Source organism: Lithobates pipiens, unplaced genomic scaffold (genome assembly GCF_037356315.1).
Source record: "Lithobates pipiens isolate NorthernLeopardFrog02 unplaced genomic scaffold, aLitPip1_a1.2 Scaffold_23, whole genome shotgun sequence".
In the NCBI taxonomy this organism is placed as follows: domain Eukaryota; kingdom Metazoa; phylum Chordata; class Amphibia; order Anura; family Ranidae; genus Lithobates; species Lithobates pipiens.
Genome location: NW_027507785.1, coordinates 81859528 through 81880792, shown reverse-complemented (window position 1 = coordinate 81880792; position 21265 = coordinate 81859528). Strand labels below are relative to the sequence as shown.

The window sequence follows — 21265 nt, the reverse complement described above, 5'->3', positions numbered from 1 at the left end:
TAGAGGCGCCCCCCATCCCTACAATATGTGACCATAAAGCCCAACCCCCCCCATCCCTGCAATATGTAACTATAGAGGAGCCCCCCCCCATCCCCGCAATAAGTGACTATATAGATGAGCCCCCATGTAATACACTGAGTTCTCCATCCTCCCACTCCTCTCCAGCAGAGCAGTGACGTCACTCCCCATACATAGAGGGATCTCTCAGGTCTCCCCTCCTCTCCTGTCCCTGGGTGGGCGGAGCTACAACACACGGAGAGCCCAGCTCGGAGTGATTGATCGAGCAGCAGAGAGAGCGGAGCCCGGGCAGGCAGCGGTGACCCCGGACATCAGAGAGGTGTCACCTCTTCTCCCAGCCTGGAAATGTTCAGTAGGAGCCCCTGGAGGAGAAATTCCGGCAGATCAGTGAGTACACAGCACTGCATGCAAACTTATCCCCTGCAGCTGCTGCACAACCTCTTAGGGAAGGAGGATGTGATCCTGAGAAGTCTGCAGGGCAGATCTGTCCCATATTATGTATTGCATGTCCCTGTAAATTCCTATGAATGATTGATTTACATGGGCTGTGGGAGTACAAGTCCCAGCAGTCCTGTCCTAGGTCCCAGATTTTCAGGATCTGTCCCTGAGATGTGTCCCGGGAAATGTTCCTGGAAGATCTGTCCTTGCCAACCATTCCCAACTCCTACACCGTCCTTCTGTTCCATTCTTCATCCCGTAACACACACAGATTCACAAGGAAAAGTTCATTGGCTGTGTGCACGCTGTGCGTCCAGGCTTGGCGTTTTCCTGCGTTTAGGGGGCACAGGTGCAGCGCCCGACCCCAGAAGTCTATGAGAGGCTGAAAATACGCTGCGGCTGGACGCTGGACCAACTAGCACTTTAGGTTCACGTGCTTTCCGGATGTATGCTCGAACACGGGTATTCTGACATGCGTTTCTGAATGCGTAGTACCTGGCCATCCAGCCACAAAGCATATTTCAGCCTTTCATAGACTTCAAGGGTCGGATGATACACCTGCGCCCCCAAACGCATGAAAACGCCAGGATTGGACACACAGAGGCTAACACGGCCTAGGTTCACATTGTAGCAGGTCCAGGAACGCATGTAAATCGCAGGTGTTCTGCTGCTGCTTTGCCCGCGCACGGGGGTGCCATTAATTCTTAAGGTGAGGATCGCACAGAAAGCGTACTGCGTTCCTGCGCAATTCAATGCGATTCAGTGCAGTCTAAGCCCATTCATTTTGAATAGCCTCAAAACGCACAAAAGTAGTGCATGCAACTAATTGTAGAAATACACTGCTACCAAATCGCATGGCCATTTTGTACCATGCGATCCAGTGAACTGTATTTGAGATGTCGTTAACATTGCACTGACACCCACTGCAGATTACAAGGGCAGTGCAGTTTGAATGTGTTTTGAGAAACGCACACAGATCGAAGGTTTCCCACACCACTTTCTAGTGTGAACCGGGACTTAGGGCACCAATGCGCATCCGAAAACACAGCAAGTTTTTGGGTGTTTGAACAAAAATTGCACGGCATTGCAAGAAAGTAGTGCATGTACCAATTTTAGAAACGCACTGCTACCAAATTGCATGGTTGTTTTGTGCCATGTGATTCCAGGAAGGCAAACACAACACGATTTGAACGCGGTTCAGGAAACACACATGGATTGAAGGTTTCCTGCTTTCTAGTGTGACCTGGGACTTAGGGTACCAACACGCATCAGAAAACTCAGCAAGTTTTTAGGTGTTTGGGCAAAAATCGCAAGAGGTCGCATGAAAGTAGTGTATGCACCAATTTCAGAAGCGCACTGCAGCCAGATCGCATTGGTTGTTTTGTACCATGTGATCCAGTGAAGGCAAGCACACTGCGTTTGTGACCTTTTGGGGTGTCATTAACATTGCACTGGCACCCACTGCAGATCACAAGGGCTGTGTGTTTGGGAAACGCACACAAATCGCGAGTTTTCCCGCACTGCTTTCTAGCATGAACCGGGGCTTAGGGCACCGACGTGCATTGGAATGTGCAAACGTTTTCAGGTGTAGTAAACCACATGGTTCCATGCAGTCCCCTTTTTATGAAAAGGATTATGGACTTTTTCTGGGTGTTTTCCACAGGTAAACGCAGCCAAGCACGCAGCATGCGGCGCACAGGAACCTTGCTTTATAATGTTTGGTGAAGGCGTGGAGACCCAAGAAATCAGTCACATATATAGCCAAAAAAGTCCCTGTAGTACCAAAAATAAAAAGTCCTTGATTTTTGTTTTCCCTTTTGATGCATTTTCCATTGAAATCAGTAAGACGCACGTAAGCGCCCATTTGCCTCATAGACTTCAATAGGAGCCCCTGTAAACGCACAGCACACTTTTGCGCTTGAAGCTCTCCTCCTCTAGAATTGCTCTCCTTCCATTGCTTAGCCTGGGAAACAAATGCATGGAGCTTGATACACCTGCCAAAATTCTAGCACAAAGTTTGTAATACGCTTTTAAAACGCATTTTTTTGAGTCTAAAAAAAGACCAAAAACCTAAAGTATATGTAAACCCTCACCTCACCAGCCCATTTAGTTTATAATAGAATTGAAAAGTAAAACTTTGTGTTTAGATATAAAAAACATTATAAATACCTTTCCCCCCCTTTTTTAAAGTAATTACATTTCCCCCTGTTTTCAGCTGTATAATAACTGAGGGAGGAGAAACAGCAGTACACTGATCTTCCCAGTGAATGGCTGGTCAGGAGGTTGGGGAGCGGGTGGTGTAAGGATAAGTTTGATCATTGGAGGACAGCACCCCGATCTTCCCAGTGAATGAGTGTGCCGGGGGGGGGGGGGGGGATTGTGTCAGAACAAGTCTGATCATTGGACAACTGCACAATGATCTTCCCAGGGAATGGCACGACAAGTGTCTTCTTTGGAGGCAAGCACACTGATCTTTTCGGTGAATGACTTTGCGAGGGAAGTCAGTAAATGTTTGCCCATTGGAGGAGAGCACACTAGTTTTCCCAGTGAATAGTTGTGCAGGAAGTACCCCTCTTCAGGGTCAGCAGATTAAATAAGCCATAGGAAAGCAACTGCTCACAATGGGGCTAAGCTATCCCATATTAGATGACATTAATTCCCTTTATATACACCTTACAGTGGTTGTAAACCCCTACATATATCCAGTGAAGTGATTGGCCTCAGGTGATACACAGAGATGATCAAATCCTCCTACATAAGTTGTACCTGTTTATCTCTCTCCTCCACAGCCATTCAAAGTGAAGAATTTATAAGGCTTCTTTGAGCTGTCAGAAAAAAAGGGGGCAGAATCTGAAAGGGGTTGTAAAGTCAGAAGGTTTTTCATCTTAATGCATTCTATGTATTAGGGTAAAAAGCCTTCTGTGTGCAGCAGCCCCCCTCACCCCCCTGATACTTACCAGTGTCCCATCTCTGTCCAGCGATGTCCATGCGTGTCTCGGCTGTCCGGGACTCTCCCTCCTGTTTGGCTGACACACAGCAGCAGCGCCATTGGTTCCCGCTGCTGTCAATTAAAGCCAGTTAGCCAATCAGAAGAGAGAGGGGTTGGGGTTGAACCGCAGCTCTGTGTCTGGATAGAGCTCAGCTTGGGTGCCCCCTATAGGATCTGGGCTACCTCTGTGTACCACTGCAACAGAGCAGGTAAGTATAACGTGTTTATACACATCTGGTGTGGTGTAAGAATTAAGAAGATTATACATTATTTTCAATTTTATTTTTTGAAGAAAACATAAAAACGGACTTGTCACTGTAGTAGACTTTTTGAAAAAAAATGTTTTTTCACTATACAGTTTTTTTTCACTTCTGTCCAAGGGTGGTTCATTATTAATTAATAATATTTATGCACAAGTGTTGTTGTGTTAAGCGCTACTATATATCTTTTTCACAAGGTTTAAAAGAATATATATTTTTTCATAACATGTTTATTTTTATCTATAAAAAAAAATTGAATTTACAATCACTTGAAGTTACACTCTGCAGAGGTCAGTGAGGGGAGCTCTGCAAGCTGATTGGATGGAAGGGACCCCTTCCTCACACAGCTTACAGGAACAGAGCTGAGGCTGTCGGTTAGCTGGAGCTCCTTCCCTTGTCACCTTTTTTGTCTCGGTGTCAGGGAATCTTCTTAGAAGTGATTGATGCTGATAGCAGAGGAACAAATCAACAGACTGAAATGACACTTAGGTCGCATTCACATCTCCACGTTTGGAATCACGGGCAGATTTGCCACAATTCTGCATGCGATTTTTAAAGCGCTGTGGTGTGAACGACAAATTGCAAAAAGCACATTTGAGATGCCATTCATTTAAACGGCACCTAAAATTGCTATGTGGTTCTGCCGCGATTGCAGCAACCCGCATTGTGTGAAGCTTGTCGCCCAAAAAAAAGTTCAGGAGCTACTTTTGGGTGACATGTTTCACGCAATGCGGGTTGCTGAGATTGCAACGCAATTTATTGTGCAGCAAACGTGGAAGAACCGCGCAGCGATTTTAGGTGCAATTAAGATGAATGGCATCTCCAATGTGCTTTCTGCAATTTGTCGCTCACAATTCGGCGCTTTTGAAATTGCGGTCAGAATCGCTGCAAATCGCTGCCCGTGATTTAAAGGGGTGTTCCGGCCGTTATTATATTTTTTTAAAAGTCAGCAGCTACAAACACTGTAGCTGCTGACTTTTAATAAGGACACTTACCTGTCCAACGATCCCGCGATGTCGGCCGCCTCGAGGCCGATCCATCCATAAGTTCGGCTGCTGGCGCCACCATCCTAACGAAGGGAAACAGGCAGTGGAGCCGTGGGGCTTCACTGCCCATTTCCTACTGCGCATGCGTGAGTCGCGTGGCGCTTTGTGAATGTCCCCGTTGTTTTCTGGGACACACACATGTCCCAGAAGGCAATGGGGCCGCTCACCGAAGAGGAGGAAACGCTGTGGAATAGTAAGAGGCAGATTAGGAAGACTGCCTAGCAACAGGGTTTCAGGTAAGTGAAAACTTTTTATATTTTTTTTTATATTTATTTTTTTTTACATTTTTTTTTTTTACATTTTATTTTTTTTGGGGTGGCCCTCCACTTTAAAAAGCAGAGATGCAGGCTTAGTGCTCCTAATTGAGACAAGTACACACTATGGAGGGATATGCCTTGTTCATATTTCATGTCTGAGGTGTACAGCCACAGGAACACAGCGTGTTGTAAATCGCTAGCACTGTGCTGCAAAGTAGATTGGCAATTTTCAGATCTATAAGTGCTGCGGAACGACGAGTCTTAGCATCGATCTTGTAAATAGCTGTTGATTGTCCATAATTTCACAGTTTCTGCCACTCTCACTCGTTTCTCGCCCCCGTGTACGGTGGCAGCGGTGATAGGCAAAGTGCTCATAGCCACAGTCAGCCAATCAGAGTTCCCCTTTCACTGATCTGACTTAAGCTGGTTGTACATCATCGTTTCTCTTCAGCCTGGCTTATTAGGTAAGCCGGTTTATGTCTGCTGTCAGTGACTTGCAAGCTGTGACACCCAACCCCAATGAGCGCACAACTACCTGCTCATCAATTGTCACCTTGTAACTCCATCCAAATCCTGCCTGTTTAATTCTCTCATCCCTAAACAGTAGCAGACAATCCAGTCCTGATCCAGGCGGCGGGGTGAGAGCGGCGAGCTGCACCTGACTCCGCTGATAATGTCATTAGTACAGAGTACAATGGCCCGGCTTCAATAATTCAGCTGCCTGCATTCATTACGCCATACGGATGTCCTCTCTATTGACAGCTGTTGTAAATAAACCAACTGTTACTTTCTTTGGCTCTGCAACCTTGGAGGAACGCCATGTCCTCACCTGTGGCTGGCAGGGCATGCTGAGACTTATGGTTCCACTGTTTTCATAAGCCTGTTTCTGTTACATATAGGGGTGGATTTACGAAAGACAAATAGAATGCACTTTGCAAGGGCAGTTGCTATCATTTTCCTTACTAAATGTAAATGTACGAAAGCTTCACTTTGTAAAGAATACCTAATCAGGTGCAAGGAAAAAAAAAATCATTTTTTTATGCACGTGAGTGGTTGATGGAAATCAGCAGAGCTTTACTGCATATACTATAAGCTGTGGATAAAATGAGTGCAATTGTACTTGCTACATGCTCAGTCTAGTTGCCTTTAGTAAATCTCCCCGATATGGTTTGATTTTCATAAAGCGGAGTTCTACCCATAAATGGAATTCCTTCCCTCCTCCGGTGCCACATTTGGCACCTTTCGGGGGGGCAGATACCTGTCAAATCTAGGTATCTGCTCCCACTTCCATTGCTTCTCTGCCTCAAGTCTAGTATCTGTTCTTATCAGTTGCCAAGAGGTGGCGCTATGCTAACCGTCCCTGGTCCACAGTGGTGGATTAGGGGCGGCGGTGGCCATGCTAAACCTCTTGGCGTAATGGCAACCTGGGATAGATCTAGTTGAAAGGGAAGCCTCCTGATGGGGATGGAGAACCACTGGGTCTGTCCAAAGGGTCAGGTCCCTGGCCTTCTAGCCTAGATTTGTATGGTTTTTGTCCTTTTCAGTCTTTTCAGTGTTATTGAGAGGAATTGGCCGGTACTTCCCAAATGTAATTAGGTGGGAGTGATGGTGGAGCTCAGCGACTAGGGCTTTCCATAGGCTCTCAGGGTTCTGATACCTTCTTGGCTGGGACGGGGCTGCATCAGTCTAGCTGTTGGTCAGGGTTGAGAGAAAAGTCCACGGTGAATGTGCCCCTGGAGTGGCAGTCCAGGGGTGCCATAATTCTTACAAGTGTTGAGGCGCACTTTGAGTTTTGTTGGCACCATGGTCACTTCACAACACACTTTTTTCGCACTTGCCACTAGGGCCAAGCCTTTTGGCTGGGACCAGAGACAGTTTTTATTCCTGGCCGAAGGGCCGGCCATTGTATTGCACAATGACCACTTTCACTTCTCCCACTTCCTTCTCCCCAATTTCTTTTTATTTATTCCCCATGTTTGTCACCTTTTTGTATTTTTTTGTTGATTGTGTTACACGTTTGTCACAGTATGATTAGCAGGGTGTGGGTCCTCGGGCCTACCCTGAAAGTCTTGGGAGAGGGTAGATATGTCCTTCTGGCTTGGTTCGCACTTTCTCATGAGGTCTCCCTTCGGGGGGCCCCACCGAGTACTTGGGTGGGTCTGTTTCGGCAGACCCTCCAGAGAAAGGGGATCCTTTTGGTTTTGGCCAGATGGGCCCAGTGAGTACCTCAGTCCTGGTCTGGAGCCTAACGCCCCAGGGGATCAAGCTAAGGTCCTTCTTAGGGAGGATTGTGTAACACCCGTTGCAGGTTTTGTGTCCCTCTTTATGTGTGCACTTTTTTGGCACTGGGTGCAATTTTTTGGTGTGTTTCACACACCATTGGCTTTAAAAAAAATAAAATAATTTGCTCCCACTTCCAGGGAAAGATTGCCGCACATTGTACAGCAAACTACGTAATGTCTGGCCACCCCCACCTTCTGGAAGACTCACAGGTCTCAGAAGACAGCAGGGACCATTCAGAAAGAGCTGAGCGACTTGCGCATGGGCAGGAGGAAACAGGCTGTGAAGCCGAAAGGCTTCCCTTCCTGTTTCCCTTAGTAATGATGCCAGTGCCTGCCCCCGGAGCTGAGGGATGGGTCAGCTTCGGGGGAGGAATTTTCAGGCTCCCAGGACAGGTAAGCGTCCTTATATTAAAAGTTAGCAGCTGCAGTATTTGTAGCTGCTGACTTTTACTTATTTTTACCCAGGCGGAACTCCGCTTTAAGGCAAATAGATTGTGCAGTTTGAAAAGTGCAGTTGCTCCAGAGCTTAGTAAATGAGGTAAAGCTTCACTCTGCAAAGAATACTCAATCACGTGCAAGAAAAGATAAGGCATTTTTTTGCTTGCACATGATTGGATTATGGAAGTCAGCAGAGCTTCTGCTTATTTACTAAGCTCTGGAGCAATTGCACAGTCTGTTTTGCCTTTAGTAACTCAACTCCATAGTGTCCTTTCACACCATGCTGCACATAAAAACTTGAAAAGGCATGTGCGTTTATCATGAATCTTCATGCATTATGTTATGTTGCGTTTTTATACGCATTGGCCTGCGTTTTCGCATCATGATTTGAAATGACAGGTCCCTGGACAGATACTAACACCAATATATTTTTTATATCCTTAGGGCTCATTTTTAGCAGCAGAAAAAAAATGCGCACAACATATAGTTTGCATCTAAACGCAGAACTGTAGTGATCAATAAGCCACAGCTGTGCCTGCATGTCATTTCATCTAAACGCGCCTAAAGTACTTTTTTTTTTTTAACCAGGAAAAACACAAGTATTTTGGACCTTATTAAATGCAGTGTTTTGCTAGCTCTGCCAGCTAGAACCTGCATTGATCTGGTGTGGAGAAATGCACATGGTGTGAACGAGTCCTAAACAATTACCGTATTTATTGGCATGTAACATGGACAGGCGTATAACAGTATATAAGTATTTTTGCACATTCATTCCGCACTCTAACATATAGGTACTAGTGAGGAGTATATAAGTATATCTCTTTATGTGGGTGTATGATCTGCGTTTACATAGCAATTTTTTGCACATATATTTTATTGCACATTATTTTTGCATATTTGCACATTATGTAGCACCTTTGATTTATGTTTGCATATATTTAGCAATTTTTGCATAGTAATATTTGGTGCAATTATTTTGCACAGTAATTATCACTGCCTGGTGTATGTTTGTGAGGATGTTTTATTGTACTTAAGTACTTTAGATGCATGAGGAGTACTTATACCTCTGTGAAATTAATATAACATTGATTTGTGTGCACCATCGTTTATAATGGTTCACATCTGTGCAATTTATGGAAAGGGTCAGGAATTTTTTTCAGGTTTTTGGTTCCATATACTTTTTGGATCAAAATCTGCAATATGCAAATAGCAACCTGCATAGGTTCAGGCCTTACTAGTGCTATAAATGAGTGTAAACTAGGCCTGTAAACAAATGTAAACTAGGCCTATAAGTGAGTGTAAACTAGACCTTACTACATCTGTAAACAGGTGTAAGCTGGTCCTTACTACTCTGTCTGTAAACTACGCCTTACTACATCTGTAAACAGGTGTAAACTAGGTCTGTAAATGAGTATAAGCTAGGCCTTACTACTCTGCCTGTAAACTAAGCCTTACACCCATATGTAGGGTGTAACATGAATCGTGGTAACCTGTGATGCACTAACTGCAGTTATATGAATAAATGCACGTTTTTTATTACTTGTATTGATGTGGGAACAGTTATTCATTTTTCCAGGTGGACGATGCCTTTAAAAAGCAATATAGTGTATTTATAATCTTTCCTTGGAACTTTCTGGAATTTAGATCCAGTTGCCGGGTCATTACCAGAATCGATTTCCTTGCGTTTGTTTCCATAACAGTGGTGAACATTGGTTTCCATGGCAGCGGCGGACACCTTGCTATGTGGGGTGGTGGGCCAACTATCCGGGGAGGAGGGCACTGTTGTAGGGTGTCATCTGAGAAAGAGAGGAGTCTCGGCAGTCCTTCTCAGTCCCTGCAGCACAACCTACTCCAGATTTTCCCTCAGCAAACCACCCCCATCACCATGGATACCGCTGGCATGTTGGGGTGGAGTTCAGCTTGTTGTAAGTAGGCCCATGCTTGTGCATTTCCAGCTGGCATTCTGCGTGGTCTCTGAAGATACTGGTGGGTGAGAGATACAGATTTGGGCAACTTACTGGCCTTTCTCTGAAACTATATAATATGTGGTCTGAAGAAATGCAAACAAATGGGCTGATAATGAGAGATTTTAGAGCTTGGCAGGCATTGATGCTTTACATGCTCCAGTCACTTGTATTAAAATTCACCACAAGTGCCCCGTAAACACACTATAAACGCACCTACGGCATTTACAGTGTGCTTAAGGTACAGTTGCAAAGCGTTCAAGTGATCATTTCTCATTTTATCCTTAAATTAGAAAAAAAATCTCACAGGGTGTTTGAGGATCGTTGCCTGAAGCAACATGAATAGGCATTCAATATAACCGAAATGCTCATTAACACTACGACCCCTTTCACGCTGAGCCGCGGCCGCGTCAACGGTAAAGTACCGTTGGTTTTAGCGGCAATTTTCGGCCACTCTCAGGGAGCTTTGAACCTCCACTAGCGGCCAAAGAAGGGGTTAAAAACGCCTGCGTGTGGCGCTTCCAAAGCGTTTTTTAGACACTTTGGAAGCACTGCCCATTCATTTCAATGGGCAGGGCGTTTTGGGAGCGATTCCAACCTGCCCCAAAGATGCTGCTTGCAGGACTTTTACTAACATCCTTCAAGCGCACTGCCCCAGTGTGAAAATTCACACTGAAATGAATGGGAGGAGGTTTTCAGGCATTATTTAGAGGCTATTTCTAGCGCTAAAAACCACCTCAGTGCGAAAGGGATCTAAAGGTGCGTTAATGCACGTTAAAGCTGCTGGAGAATTCAATGTCTGTGTGAAAGAGCCCTAAGCTCCTGTTCACATCATCACAATTTTAAAGCCGCATCTCAGTGCAACTTCAGGTGCGACTTTAAAGAGATCTGTGTGGCTTCATGCACAGATGTATATTCAAGTCGCACCTCAAATCACTCCAATGTGAACGGGGGCTTACGCACCACCACTGAAAAGAGCTACTAACTAAAGCCTATGTGTATAAAAACATGGCTGCTCCCATGTCCATTTATAATGAGCTATACACACACATTTTATTTTTATTTTTTTTAAAGTACATCTAATAAATGAATTTAGTTTTAGATAGCGGGGAGAGGTATTAGAACCCCTGTCAGGTTTACTTTCTGTTTGCATGCCCTGTTATAGAGATTCACCCGCTCTGTTGATCATTATCACTAAGAGTGAAAACGGAGTAAAAATACCAAATTTTGAGCTGCCACTAGATCAGAAAAAGAGGAGAAATCTTCCAGTGGGGATGCTTTTTCTGGTGACAACTGTCTATGGGCTTGTACAGATGGGCAGCAATGTTTATCGTTCCTCTCAAAAGCGATCCACATTAAAACTGCCTCTCAGCGACCTGTTTTTACTGCTCCTTGGTGCCTGTGTAAAACGAGGCCTTATGCCGCGTACACCCGATCAGAATTCTCGTCGGAAAAAGCTCTGATGGTTTTCTCGACGGAATTCCGATGGAATTCCGCTCAAGCTGTCTTGCCTACACATGGTCACACCAAATTCCGGTGACGTACAACGGGACTAGAAAAAGGAAGTTCAATAGCCAGTAGCCAATAGTCTCGTAGTTGAATCTGAGCATGCGTGATTTTTGGCATGTCAGAATTGCATACACACGATCAGAATTTCTGATAGAAAGTTTTTCCGTCGGGAAAATTGAGAACATGCTATCAATTTTTGGCTGGCGGAAATTCGGACAGCTAAATTCCGATGGAGCATACACACGGTCACATTTTCCGATGAAAAGCTCTCATCTGTCCTTTTCTGGCCGGAATTCCGATCGTGTGTACGCGGCATAAGAGGGAATTTCCCTCACTTTGTAGATATCTGCTCTCACTTCTTGTTGTGGCTATGGGGCAGGAAGTTAAAAGAAATCTCCCAATAGGATATTTCGTCAGATTTTGTAACGGAAGTGACATTCTGTCGCCGCCATCTTGCTACACCCAGCACTCGTTTTTTGAAAAACAAACGATTTTCTAATGGGAGAATCGTGTGAGAAATATAATAGGAAAATAAATGCGCATGAGCACAAAAAAAAAATCCTGGAAAGAAAAGAAAACTCCCAAAAAGAAAGGAAGATTTCCAGCTACGAAAATTATTTTCTGTAGCAACATGAGGTGAAATGAAAGGCTTGGTTGGTCAAATTTACAAATCAGTGGTGGTGTTTCGTCAAATTAGGGGACCCGTCAGATTTTAAATAGAAGTAACATTCTGTCACGGCCGTTTTGGTACACCCCACCACTTGGCCGCACTAAGGATACAGTGAGAAGGCAGCAAGCGGACATCTTGTTACACCCACCGCAGTCTTGCATTTCACACTTATTTTTAACAGTAAACAGAGCTTATATAGTGAAATACAGTATTTAAAAATCCGTTTTGACTGTTTAGATGTTTAATTTTAAAGGCATCGGCAAGCCTGCTGATCTCACAGGTTTGTTAATATGACAGAACACCGCTGCTTTGAAAAATCCACATCAAAACTGTCTGATGGATTTAAAAAAAGGAAAGCTGTACTGAGATTGTTCAAGCTACAGTGTGCAAGAGGCCTTATGCAGTAAATGTTTGGTTTCTTGAATTGCTCATTGACACTCATAAGGTTTTTAGATCCCTTTCACACTGGGGCCGCGTTCACGGTAAAGCGACGCTCATTTTAGCGGTGCTTTGCCACTGGTTAAGAGGCGCTTTTCGGCGATTTTTAACTCCAAAGAAGGGGTTAAAAATTCCAGAGTTGCTGCGCTTCCAAATTGCTTCTCAGGCACTTCCGAAGCCTTTTTCATTCCAATGGGCAGGATGCTTTGGGAGCGCTAAATACAGCGCTCCCAACCTGCCCCAATGATGCTTGTTGCAGGACTCTTCAGAATGTCCCGCAAACGCACCACCCCAGTGTGAAAAGCCACACTTCAATGAATGGGAGGCGGTTTTCAGACGCTTAGCAGAGACTATTTCCAGCGCTAAAGCGCCTGAAAACCGCCCAAGTGTGAAAGGGGTCTTAAGGTATTTTTCAGATAAAGCCAGTCTGCTTTAAAAGTGTAGTTTATTATACTTTGTCTTTACTAGCAAATGGGTTAAAGATTTTGAGCCGCCTGGTAGTGCTGATTCATGGTCTGGTGCACTAGGCTTGCCTTTGTGTTTAGGAGGGTTCACATTGGGAAAGTGAACTTTTCCCGTACTGCTAGCTCCCGATATTAGTTATTTTAGCCTTGAAATAACATAGCAACGCCCATCTCCCGATATACTGTGGTGACCTAGGGCTTGGCAGACAGACAATAGAGACGAAACATAAATCATTACATTTTTTAACATTTTTTTTTATAGTTTGTCGGTTTAACCTTTTGTGGATAGTGGGCTATACTGTGCTGGGAAACAGTTTACTGGGAATCCAGGCAGACTTTCATGAAAAACATTCATTTTTCAAAGTATAGGGAAGGGTTAGAATCTCTACTGTGTTATATATTTTTGTTTCCCCATTTGGGAGATTTTCCCTAACTTCCTGTCCTGCAGCCACAACAGGAAGTGAGAAGCAATCTCAAAGTGAATCCCATCTTTGAAAAATGTCACCAACAGAGGTGTCTTTGCTGGGAGATTTGCCCACTAGTATTGTTCTAGTGACAGCTGTAACATTTTGGATTTTCCCTTAATTTCTATTAGGGTGATCACTAGGGTAGAAAGTAGAAGTAATCTCCCTAATTGGCACATAGTGAGCATTAAAGCGGTAGTAAAGTCTGCTTTTTCGGTTGTACCTACAGGTAAGCCTATATTTTTTACAATAATAATAACAGGCTTTATAAAACAAAAAAATAATAACCGTGAATATCTCCTAAATGTGCACCATTTAGAAAATATTTACATGTGTAGCAGCCGGTGACGCCACGTGCGCCAATGTGCACTGCGCTCTTAATGGACACCATGCCATTCATTGAGAGAGCTGTGCCACGAGTATGACTTCCATGTGCATATGCAGGAGTGGCATCATTAAGCTTCAGAGCCAGTGAACCCAGACGGAAGACTAGGTGAAGATGGATTCCCTGTCAGAGAAGCAAGCCTAAATCTTACTTTTTCTACAAAAACTAGGATAAAAGCTTTGGCTAAAGTTTCACTTTAACTTGTTCAGATCTGCGCTATAGCCAAATGACGGCTACAGCGCAGATCTGCTTTGCCGGGAGTACGTCTATTGACGTCCTCCCCTCTCAAAGCTGGCCACGCCCCCCTGAAGGGGACGCGCTGTGATCACCCGAGTCAATGAGAATGGGGGGATCACAGATCCGAGTAAGGGACTGATCCCGACCCCTTACCACGTGATCAGCTGTCAGCCAGTGACAGCTGATCACGTGACCTAAACATAGGATCAGTAATCGTTTTTTTTTTTTTTTCTCACGCTGACAGCATGAGAAGAAAAAAAGCTGATAGCCGGCTTCTATTTGAAGGGGCATTGGTCCCGAAGAGGAAGAGCCTCTGTGCCCACCAGTACCGCCTGACAATGGCAGCAATCAGTGCCACGAATCAGTGCCCACAGTACATCAGTGCCACCTATCAGTGCCCCCTATCAATGCCCACTAGTGCTGGCAATCAGTGCCTCATCAATGCCACCAAGCAGTGTTGCCTATCAGTGTCACCTACCAGTGCTGATCAGTGCCATCAGTGCCAGCTATCAGTTCCACCTACTAGTGCCCTTCAGTGCCACATATGAATGCCCTTCAGTGCTACCCATCAGTGCCCACCAGTGCCACCTTTTAGTGCCCATCGGTGCAGCTTATCAGTGCTCATCAGTGTAGCCTCATCGGCGTACATCAATGATGGAGAAAAATTACCTGTTTGCAAAATGTATTAACAAAATATAAAACGGTTTTGTATTTTTTTAATATGCAGGTATTTCTGCTCACTTCCTGTTTGGCTTTGGGACAGGAAGTGAAAGGGAAATCTCCACAATGGGACCCAGATGGCAAAAAAAAAATGTGACAGGGGTTATAACCCTCTATGCAAAATGGAAAAACAACCCCCCAGAAAATTGTATCATACTTACTGTAATTTTCCTTTCCTGGTGCCTATCCATGCCAGCATACATGTGATAGTAGCCCTGCCTACTTCCGCCCACAGGACCAGTACATAGCTATAAAAAGTTAACACCCAGACAATAGCCCATTCCCTGTACATCGCTAGGAATGAACTGGGTGGGTTCAGTATGCTGCCAAGGATAGGCATCAGGAAAGGAAAATTATGGTAAGTATGATACAATTTTCCTGGTGCCTCCATGGCAGCATACATGTGGTAGCTGAATAATAGTAGATCTAACTACCAGGGTAGAAAGCTTCAGCAAATCCTATTATATAAGAAAGTGAGTAAGCAACTGACTTCCTGCCAAAGGCAGGTGTATTGAGGTCTACTAAGTCCCTCAGTAGTGCTGAAAGAACGCACCATAATAGGACCTGATTGGCTCTCTTGCCTGTCGTGTTGGCTGACCTCTCTGCATAAGGTGCCCATGATGTCCAGATGCTACTGTAGGAAAGTACAGCATTTACTTTCGGTGGCTGCAGCCCAGCCATATAGTGGACCCGTAAAATTAACTTTAGGAACCCCAAGGTGATGGAAGGGAATGGGCTATTGTGTGGGTGTTAACTTTTTATAGCTAGGCACTGATCCTGTGGGTGGAAGTAGGTGGGGTTACTACCACATGTATGCTGCCATGGAGGCAACAGGAAAAAGTTTTGCCTATACAGTGGTACCTTGGATTACGAGCATAATTTGTTCCAGAAGAACGAATCGCCCAAATCGCCCCCTCCGCTCCTCCCAGGACCTCCTGCTCTCTAGCTCCCTTGTTACCTCCTCTCATGCTCGCCTTCAGGACTTCTCCAGAGCCTCTCCCATCCTCTGGAATTCCCTGCCCCGTTATATCCGATCAGCCCCTACCTTGTCAACCTTTAGGAGATCCCTTCAAACTCACTTATTCAGGGAAGCCTATCCCACACCCACCTAACACCTGCCCCCAGGGCCACACCCATTAAATCATTCCCGCATCTATTACCTTTTGTACCACCAAGCCCTCCCTTTAGAATGTAAGCTGTACGAGCAGGGCCCTCCTGTCCCTTCTGTATTGAACTGTACTGTAATTGTGCTGCCCCCCCCCTCTACATTGTAAAGCGCTGCGTAAACTGTTGGCACTATATAAATCGTGAATAATAATAATAATAATCCAAAGCACTCATATATTAAAGTGAGTTTCCCCATAGAAGTCAATGGAAACTCAGATAATTAGTTCCACAGTGACTTCTATTGTATGCAGTACCGCATGTGGCCAGTGGTGCGGGGGCGCTGCAAACACTCGGGAAGTGTTTCCGAGGCATTATCCCATCCTGCCTTGTTGCTAGGATGTTACTAAGACTCTTCTAGCCCTTATTGCTCACCTCCACCAAACCCCTGCAAATGTATGACTCACTATCTCCTCTGTTGTAGCTGAGCTCAGAGCTAATGCGACTGGGGAGAGAGAGCACATGGGGACCCCTGTAGAGCACAGTGATTACTGGTTGCTCTGATATGCAAAAAAGTTCCCATGGTCAGTCACTGTTTGTCCTCTCCTTGCTTTATGAGCCTCACCATTGCTCCATCACCGGGATTTTTGGCAACTAACCAACAATGAGGTGCAGAAGGCAGGAGGGCAAAGGACAGAGCCAGAAGCAGTTTCAGCAGTTTATCTTGCCCATAAAGTCTCCCCACCAGTTATAATCACCTTACCAGCATTCCCTTTCTGCTTCTGCCCCTGTTGCAGCCAACAATAACCCGTGTGATCGGTAGATTGACTTCTGTACAACCAGCCTGCCCATACATGGATCGTAATTTGTCCGGTCCCTGCAGAACCGGCCGAATTTTGATCCATGAATGGGCAGTTTAACTTTGTAGTATGTTAGAATCTGGTCTTGGAGGAGTTAACTTCACTTCTGTTTGCATTTGTTCCTGAGAAATATTAGTCTTCTATACGTTGCTTGACTTCCCATAATCCTTTGCTGTGGCTTGGGGACCGGTTCGTTGGTATTGATATGTAAATTTGGCCAGGCGACGTTGGTTGTACAAATGATACTTTCCTCAACTTTCCGTGTGACTCTTGTGTCCTCCGTTGACTTAACACGCTGTGAATGAACACGGCTTGGAAGTGAGCTCCGCTCGTTCCCTGAAGATCCGTCTTGGAGCAGTTGGCTGCCAGTAAAACGAAACGAGTTTATGATAAAAGTTGGATGATTTTTTTCTTCTTAAGAAAAGAGACTCCAGCGTAGGACTTGTCATCTTATCAAAGGATCTGCATTACATAATCGGTCAATTCTTCCTGACAGATCTTAAATGCCCTCTGGGCAAAGTTAAATATGAACAACTGTGTACAATAAAGGACGCTTTACACTGCAAAGTCATTCATTATATAGCGTTTGTAACGCGCCTTCCCGGGGAACCGAACATTTAAAATGGAAATCAAGGCAGATTAAAAAAAAAAAAATACACCACTTATGTCATTCTGAAAAATTAATGGAATGTATTTTAAAAAAGCAGCTAGTATAAAACCGCAACCCTGAGTTGAATTTAGCCTTCTGTAATCTCCAGTACAGCGGCCCTCAGACTGGAAGAGGGAGGGGCAGTACTTTGGAGCCAATAAGGTGTCCTGCATGCATGTTCGCTGGCAAGAAACATGCTGACAGGAGTAGATAACAGAAAAATGTCTGTTGCTGCTCCAATCATAAGCTCTGTTGTTTAACCACTTTCAGACCGGACCATTTTGCTGGCTTAAGACCAGAGCACTTTTTGCGATTCGGCACTGTGTCGCTTTAACTGACAATTGCGCGGTCATGCGACGTGACTCCCAAACAAAATTGACGTCCTTTTTTTCTCACAAATAGAGCTTTCTTTTGGTGGTATTTGATCACCTCTTCGTTTTAAATTTTTTGCGCTGTAAACAAAAATAGAGCGACAATTTTGAAAAAAACGCATCATTTTTTACTTTTTGTTATAATAAATATCCCCCAAAAATATATATAAAAAAAAATTTTCCCCGCTGTTTAGGCCGATGCGTATTCTTCTACATATTTTTGGTAAAAAAAATCGCAATAAGCGATTATTGATTGGTTTGCGCAAAAGTTATAGTATTTACAAAATAGAAGATAGTTTTATGGCATTTTTATGAAAAACTCAAAGTTTTCTTTATTTTTTTTTATTGTGACTGCGACATTGTGGCGGACACATCGGACATTTTTGACAAATTTTTGGGACCATTGTCATTTATACAGCAATCAATGCTATACAAATGCATTGATTCCTGTGTAAATGACACTGGCAGTGAAGGGGTTAACCAGGGGGTGGCAGTGAAGGGGTTAAGTGTTCCTAGGGGCGTGTTACTAACTATGGGGGGCTGGGCTTTATGTTAGTGAACACTGATCTCTGCTCCAATCACATGGAGCAGAGATCAGCGTCACTTGTTGCTAGGCAGAACGGGAAGATGCTGTTTACAACGCGGCAATCTAGTCCACGGGACCCGCGACCGGACTCACGGGGGTCCCGACCGGCACATGAGTGCGCCCCGCCGAGGGCGCGCACGCGATGGCAGGGCGGCATTTAAAAATGGATGTACCTGTATGCCAATATGCCTGCCCGTGCCATTCTGCCGACGTACATCGGCGTGCGCCGGTCGGGAACTGGTTAATTCCCAAGTCCAGCTTCAGTTAGATTGCCCTTTTTTTTTTTTTTTTGGTTTAAAAAATTTAATTTTATTGAAGTATGTAAAAGTGGTTGTAAAGTCAGAAGGTTTTCTTTTATCTTAATGCATTAAGATTAAAAGCCTTCTGTGTGCAGCAGCCCCCCTAAAACTTACCTGAGGTCCCCCTCTGTCCAGCGATGCCCACGAGTGTCTCAGCCACCTGAGATTCTCCCTCCTGTTTGGCTGTGATGCAGCAGTGGCGCCATTGGCTGTTGCTGCTGTCAATCAAAGTCAGCTAGCCAGTCGAGAGAAAGGGGGCAGGGCCGAGTCAGGGCTTCTTGTCTAAATGGACACAGGGAACTGTGACTCAGCTTAGGTGCCCCCATAGCAAGCTGCTTGCTGTGGGGGCACTGAACAGGAGGGATAGCCCAGGATCACAGAAGAGGGACCTGAGAAGAGGAGGATCTGGGCTGCTCTGTGCAAATCCACTGCAACAGAGGAGACAGGTATAAGATGTTTGTTATTTTTAGCTTAAAAAAAAAAACAAGACTTTACAATCACTTCAACCCAATAAAATACCTTCTGTTGCTTGCAGTCTCATCTAAATCGTCAAATTATTATTGTTATTATTATTTTTTGTTGTTGCTGTGATCCGACTTCCTGTTAGAGGGTGGCTATGTTTGATCTCCGTGGTTCCACTGCATGTAGGAGTGTAGTCACCCTTTCTTGCTAGCTCCTAAGATGGACTATGGGATGTGTAGCGTGCACGTGACTTCAACTAACGTGCACTGCTCGCTCTAAACTAAGAGTGGGAGGATAAAGGAGAGGTTTGGGAGCTCACAGAAGACATTACAAGGAGGCAGAAAAACACAAGAAACAATGTCAGGAAAAATAGATTACAGTGTCATTAAGTAGTGAATGTCCGGGACTTTTTCCATCGGAAAAAAATGGAGAGCAGGATCTAAAATTTTCCGACCAAAAAATCTGATCTGACTTTTTCCGATCGTTTGTAGAGAATTCTAACGGACAAAGTGCAAAAATTACAAGACGAAAGCTATTGGCTACTGGCCTCTACGTAGTCCCGCCATACAAAAGGGACGTCACCGCGTTCCATGTTCCGAACGATCAGATTTTCTGACAACTTTGTCCGATCATGTGTATGCAACACAAATTCGGCCAAAATCCGTGTGAAAAAATCTGATGGATTTTGTGGTCGAAATGTCCGACTGTGTGTACAGGGCATAAGACGCAGTTCAAGAAATGTCTCTTTCTATCTAGTATCGCAATGTACTTCTCTTTGAATATGTTTTCTTTTTTTTTTTATATAACCATGAAAACTGTTATTTGCCCTGGTTCTTAGTTTACTGACATTCTCACAATAAAAACTAATTGTTGTTCTTTTGGTCAGGTTGCACCATTTTCTGAACCGGAGCGAGGACAGCCGTGTAATGCCTGCGGTGATCGGTGTCCAGGACTGGCCTTGCATCGATGGAGGTAAGATTTCTTAGCTTGACCTACTGGATGGTTCTCGCCAAAATCTACAAAATATTTTTGGCGCAGTGCATATAACTAGCGATTGCATGGATTTCTACGGCACTGTTGTTCTTGTGAACAGATGGAAAGGCTGTGCTCTGCTGACTTTTATCTTCCATCCTGGAGAAGAGAAGGAGAGGGATTTCCACATCAGTAAAGCTGCAAACTCTGTTGCTAAAATAAAAGTGGAAAAAAGAATCCCCTGTTAAGAAAATAATTAATATTCACTTGAACTTCCCCTACTGCCTGTGCTGCCATTCATTGCTGTATTAAAGAAATGAAAATGGCCCCCTGGGAATATTCAATCGAACACTTCCGTGGGTGTTGGGTTCTTGGCTCTCCTTTGCACTCTGTGGCTCATCCAGTTGCATTAAAGGTCATTATAGGACACATAAGTGGCCTTAAATTGAACCACAGTGGGTGACCAAGACAATCCACTTCTGGGAGTGTTGGGTCCCTCGTTCCTTGCTGTACTTTATGGTTCATCCTGTTGTTTCATAGGTCCTTATAGGACACAGCAGAGGCCTGGTGTTAGCAGATTGAACCACATAACACAGCGGGTGACCAAGAAAATCTGACACTTCTGGGAGTGTTGGTTCCCTGGTTCCTCGGTGTACTCTATGGTTCATCCTGTTGTTTTCATAGGTCCTTATAGGACACAGCAGAGGTCTGGTGTTAGCAGATTGAACCACATAACACAGTGAGTGACCAAGAAAATCTGACATTTCCATGAGTGTTGGGTCCCTTGTTCCTCGCTGTACTCTATGGTTCATCCTGTTGCTTCATACGTCTTTATAGGACACAGCATAGGCCTGGTGGTTAGCAGATTGAACCACATAGCACAGTAGATGACCAAGAAAATTGGACACTTCCAAGACTGTTGGGTCCCTGGTTGCCCACTTGTACACTGTGGTCCATCCTGTTGCTTCATAGGTCATTATAGGACATAGTAGTGGTCTGGTGGCGAACAGATTGAATCACATATCACAGCGGCTGACCAAGAAAATCCAGCAGTTGCTGGAGTGTTGGGTTCCTGGTCCCTCGTTGTACGCGGTGGCTCTTCATAAGTCTTTAAAGGACATAGTGGGGGCGTAGATGCCAGCAGACTGAACAAAAAAAAAAGGAGTGGATGACCAAGAATCCGATACTCCAGGAAGTGTTGGAATCTAAAGATTTTTCAAGCAACAGGTTCTTTTCAATGCAAAGATGATTGGCGGTAGAGAGATAAATATTAATTGTCTTCTTTGCAGGTGACACTTTTCCTGATTTACCTAACTATCCATGTTTGTAGGCAAATAGTTGGATGATCAGACCGCCACATAATTGTTCTGTGGAGCCCTTGCA

General features: G+C 44.6%; 1 protein-coding gene across 1 annotated transcript in view; it reads left to right on the top strand.

Annotated features, from left to right (window-relative positions):
- The first annotated feature begins 247 nt into the window (after positions 1-247).
- The window catches only part of PRICKLE2 (prickle planar cell polarity protein 2), a 451504-nt gene continuing 430486 nt past the window's right edge, over positions 248-21265 (top strand). The window contains exons 1-2 of the mRNA XM_077451950.1: positions 248-405; positions 19797-19882. Coding sequence (XP_077308076.1) covers positions 364-405; positions 19797-19882 — 128 coding nt within the window. The 5' untranslated portion in view covers positions 248-363. The remainder of the gene's footprint in view (positions 406-19796; positions 19883-21265) is intronic.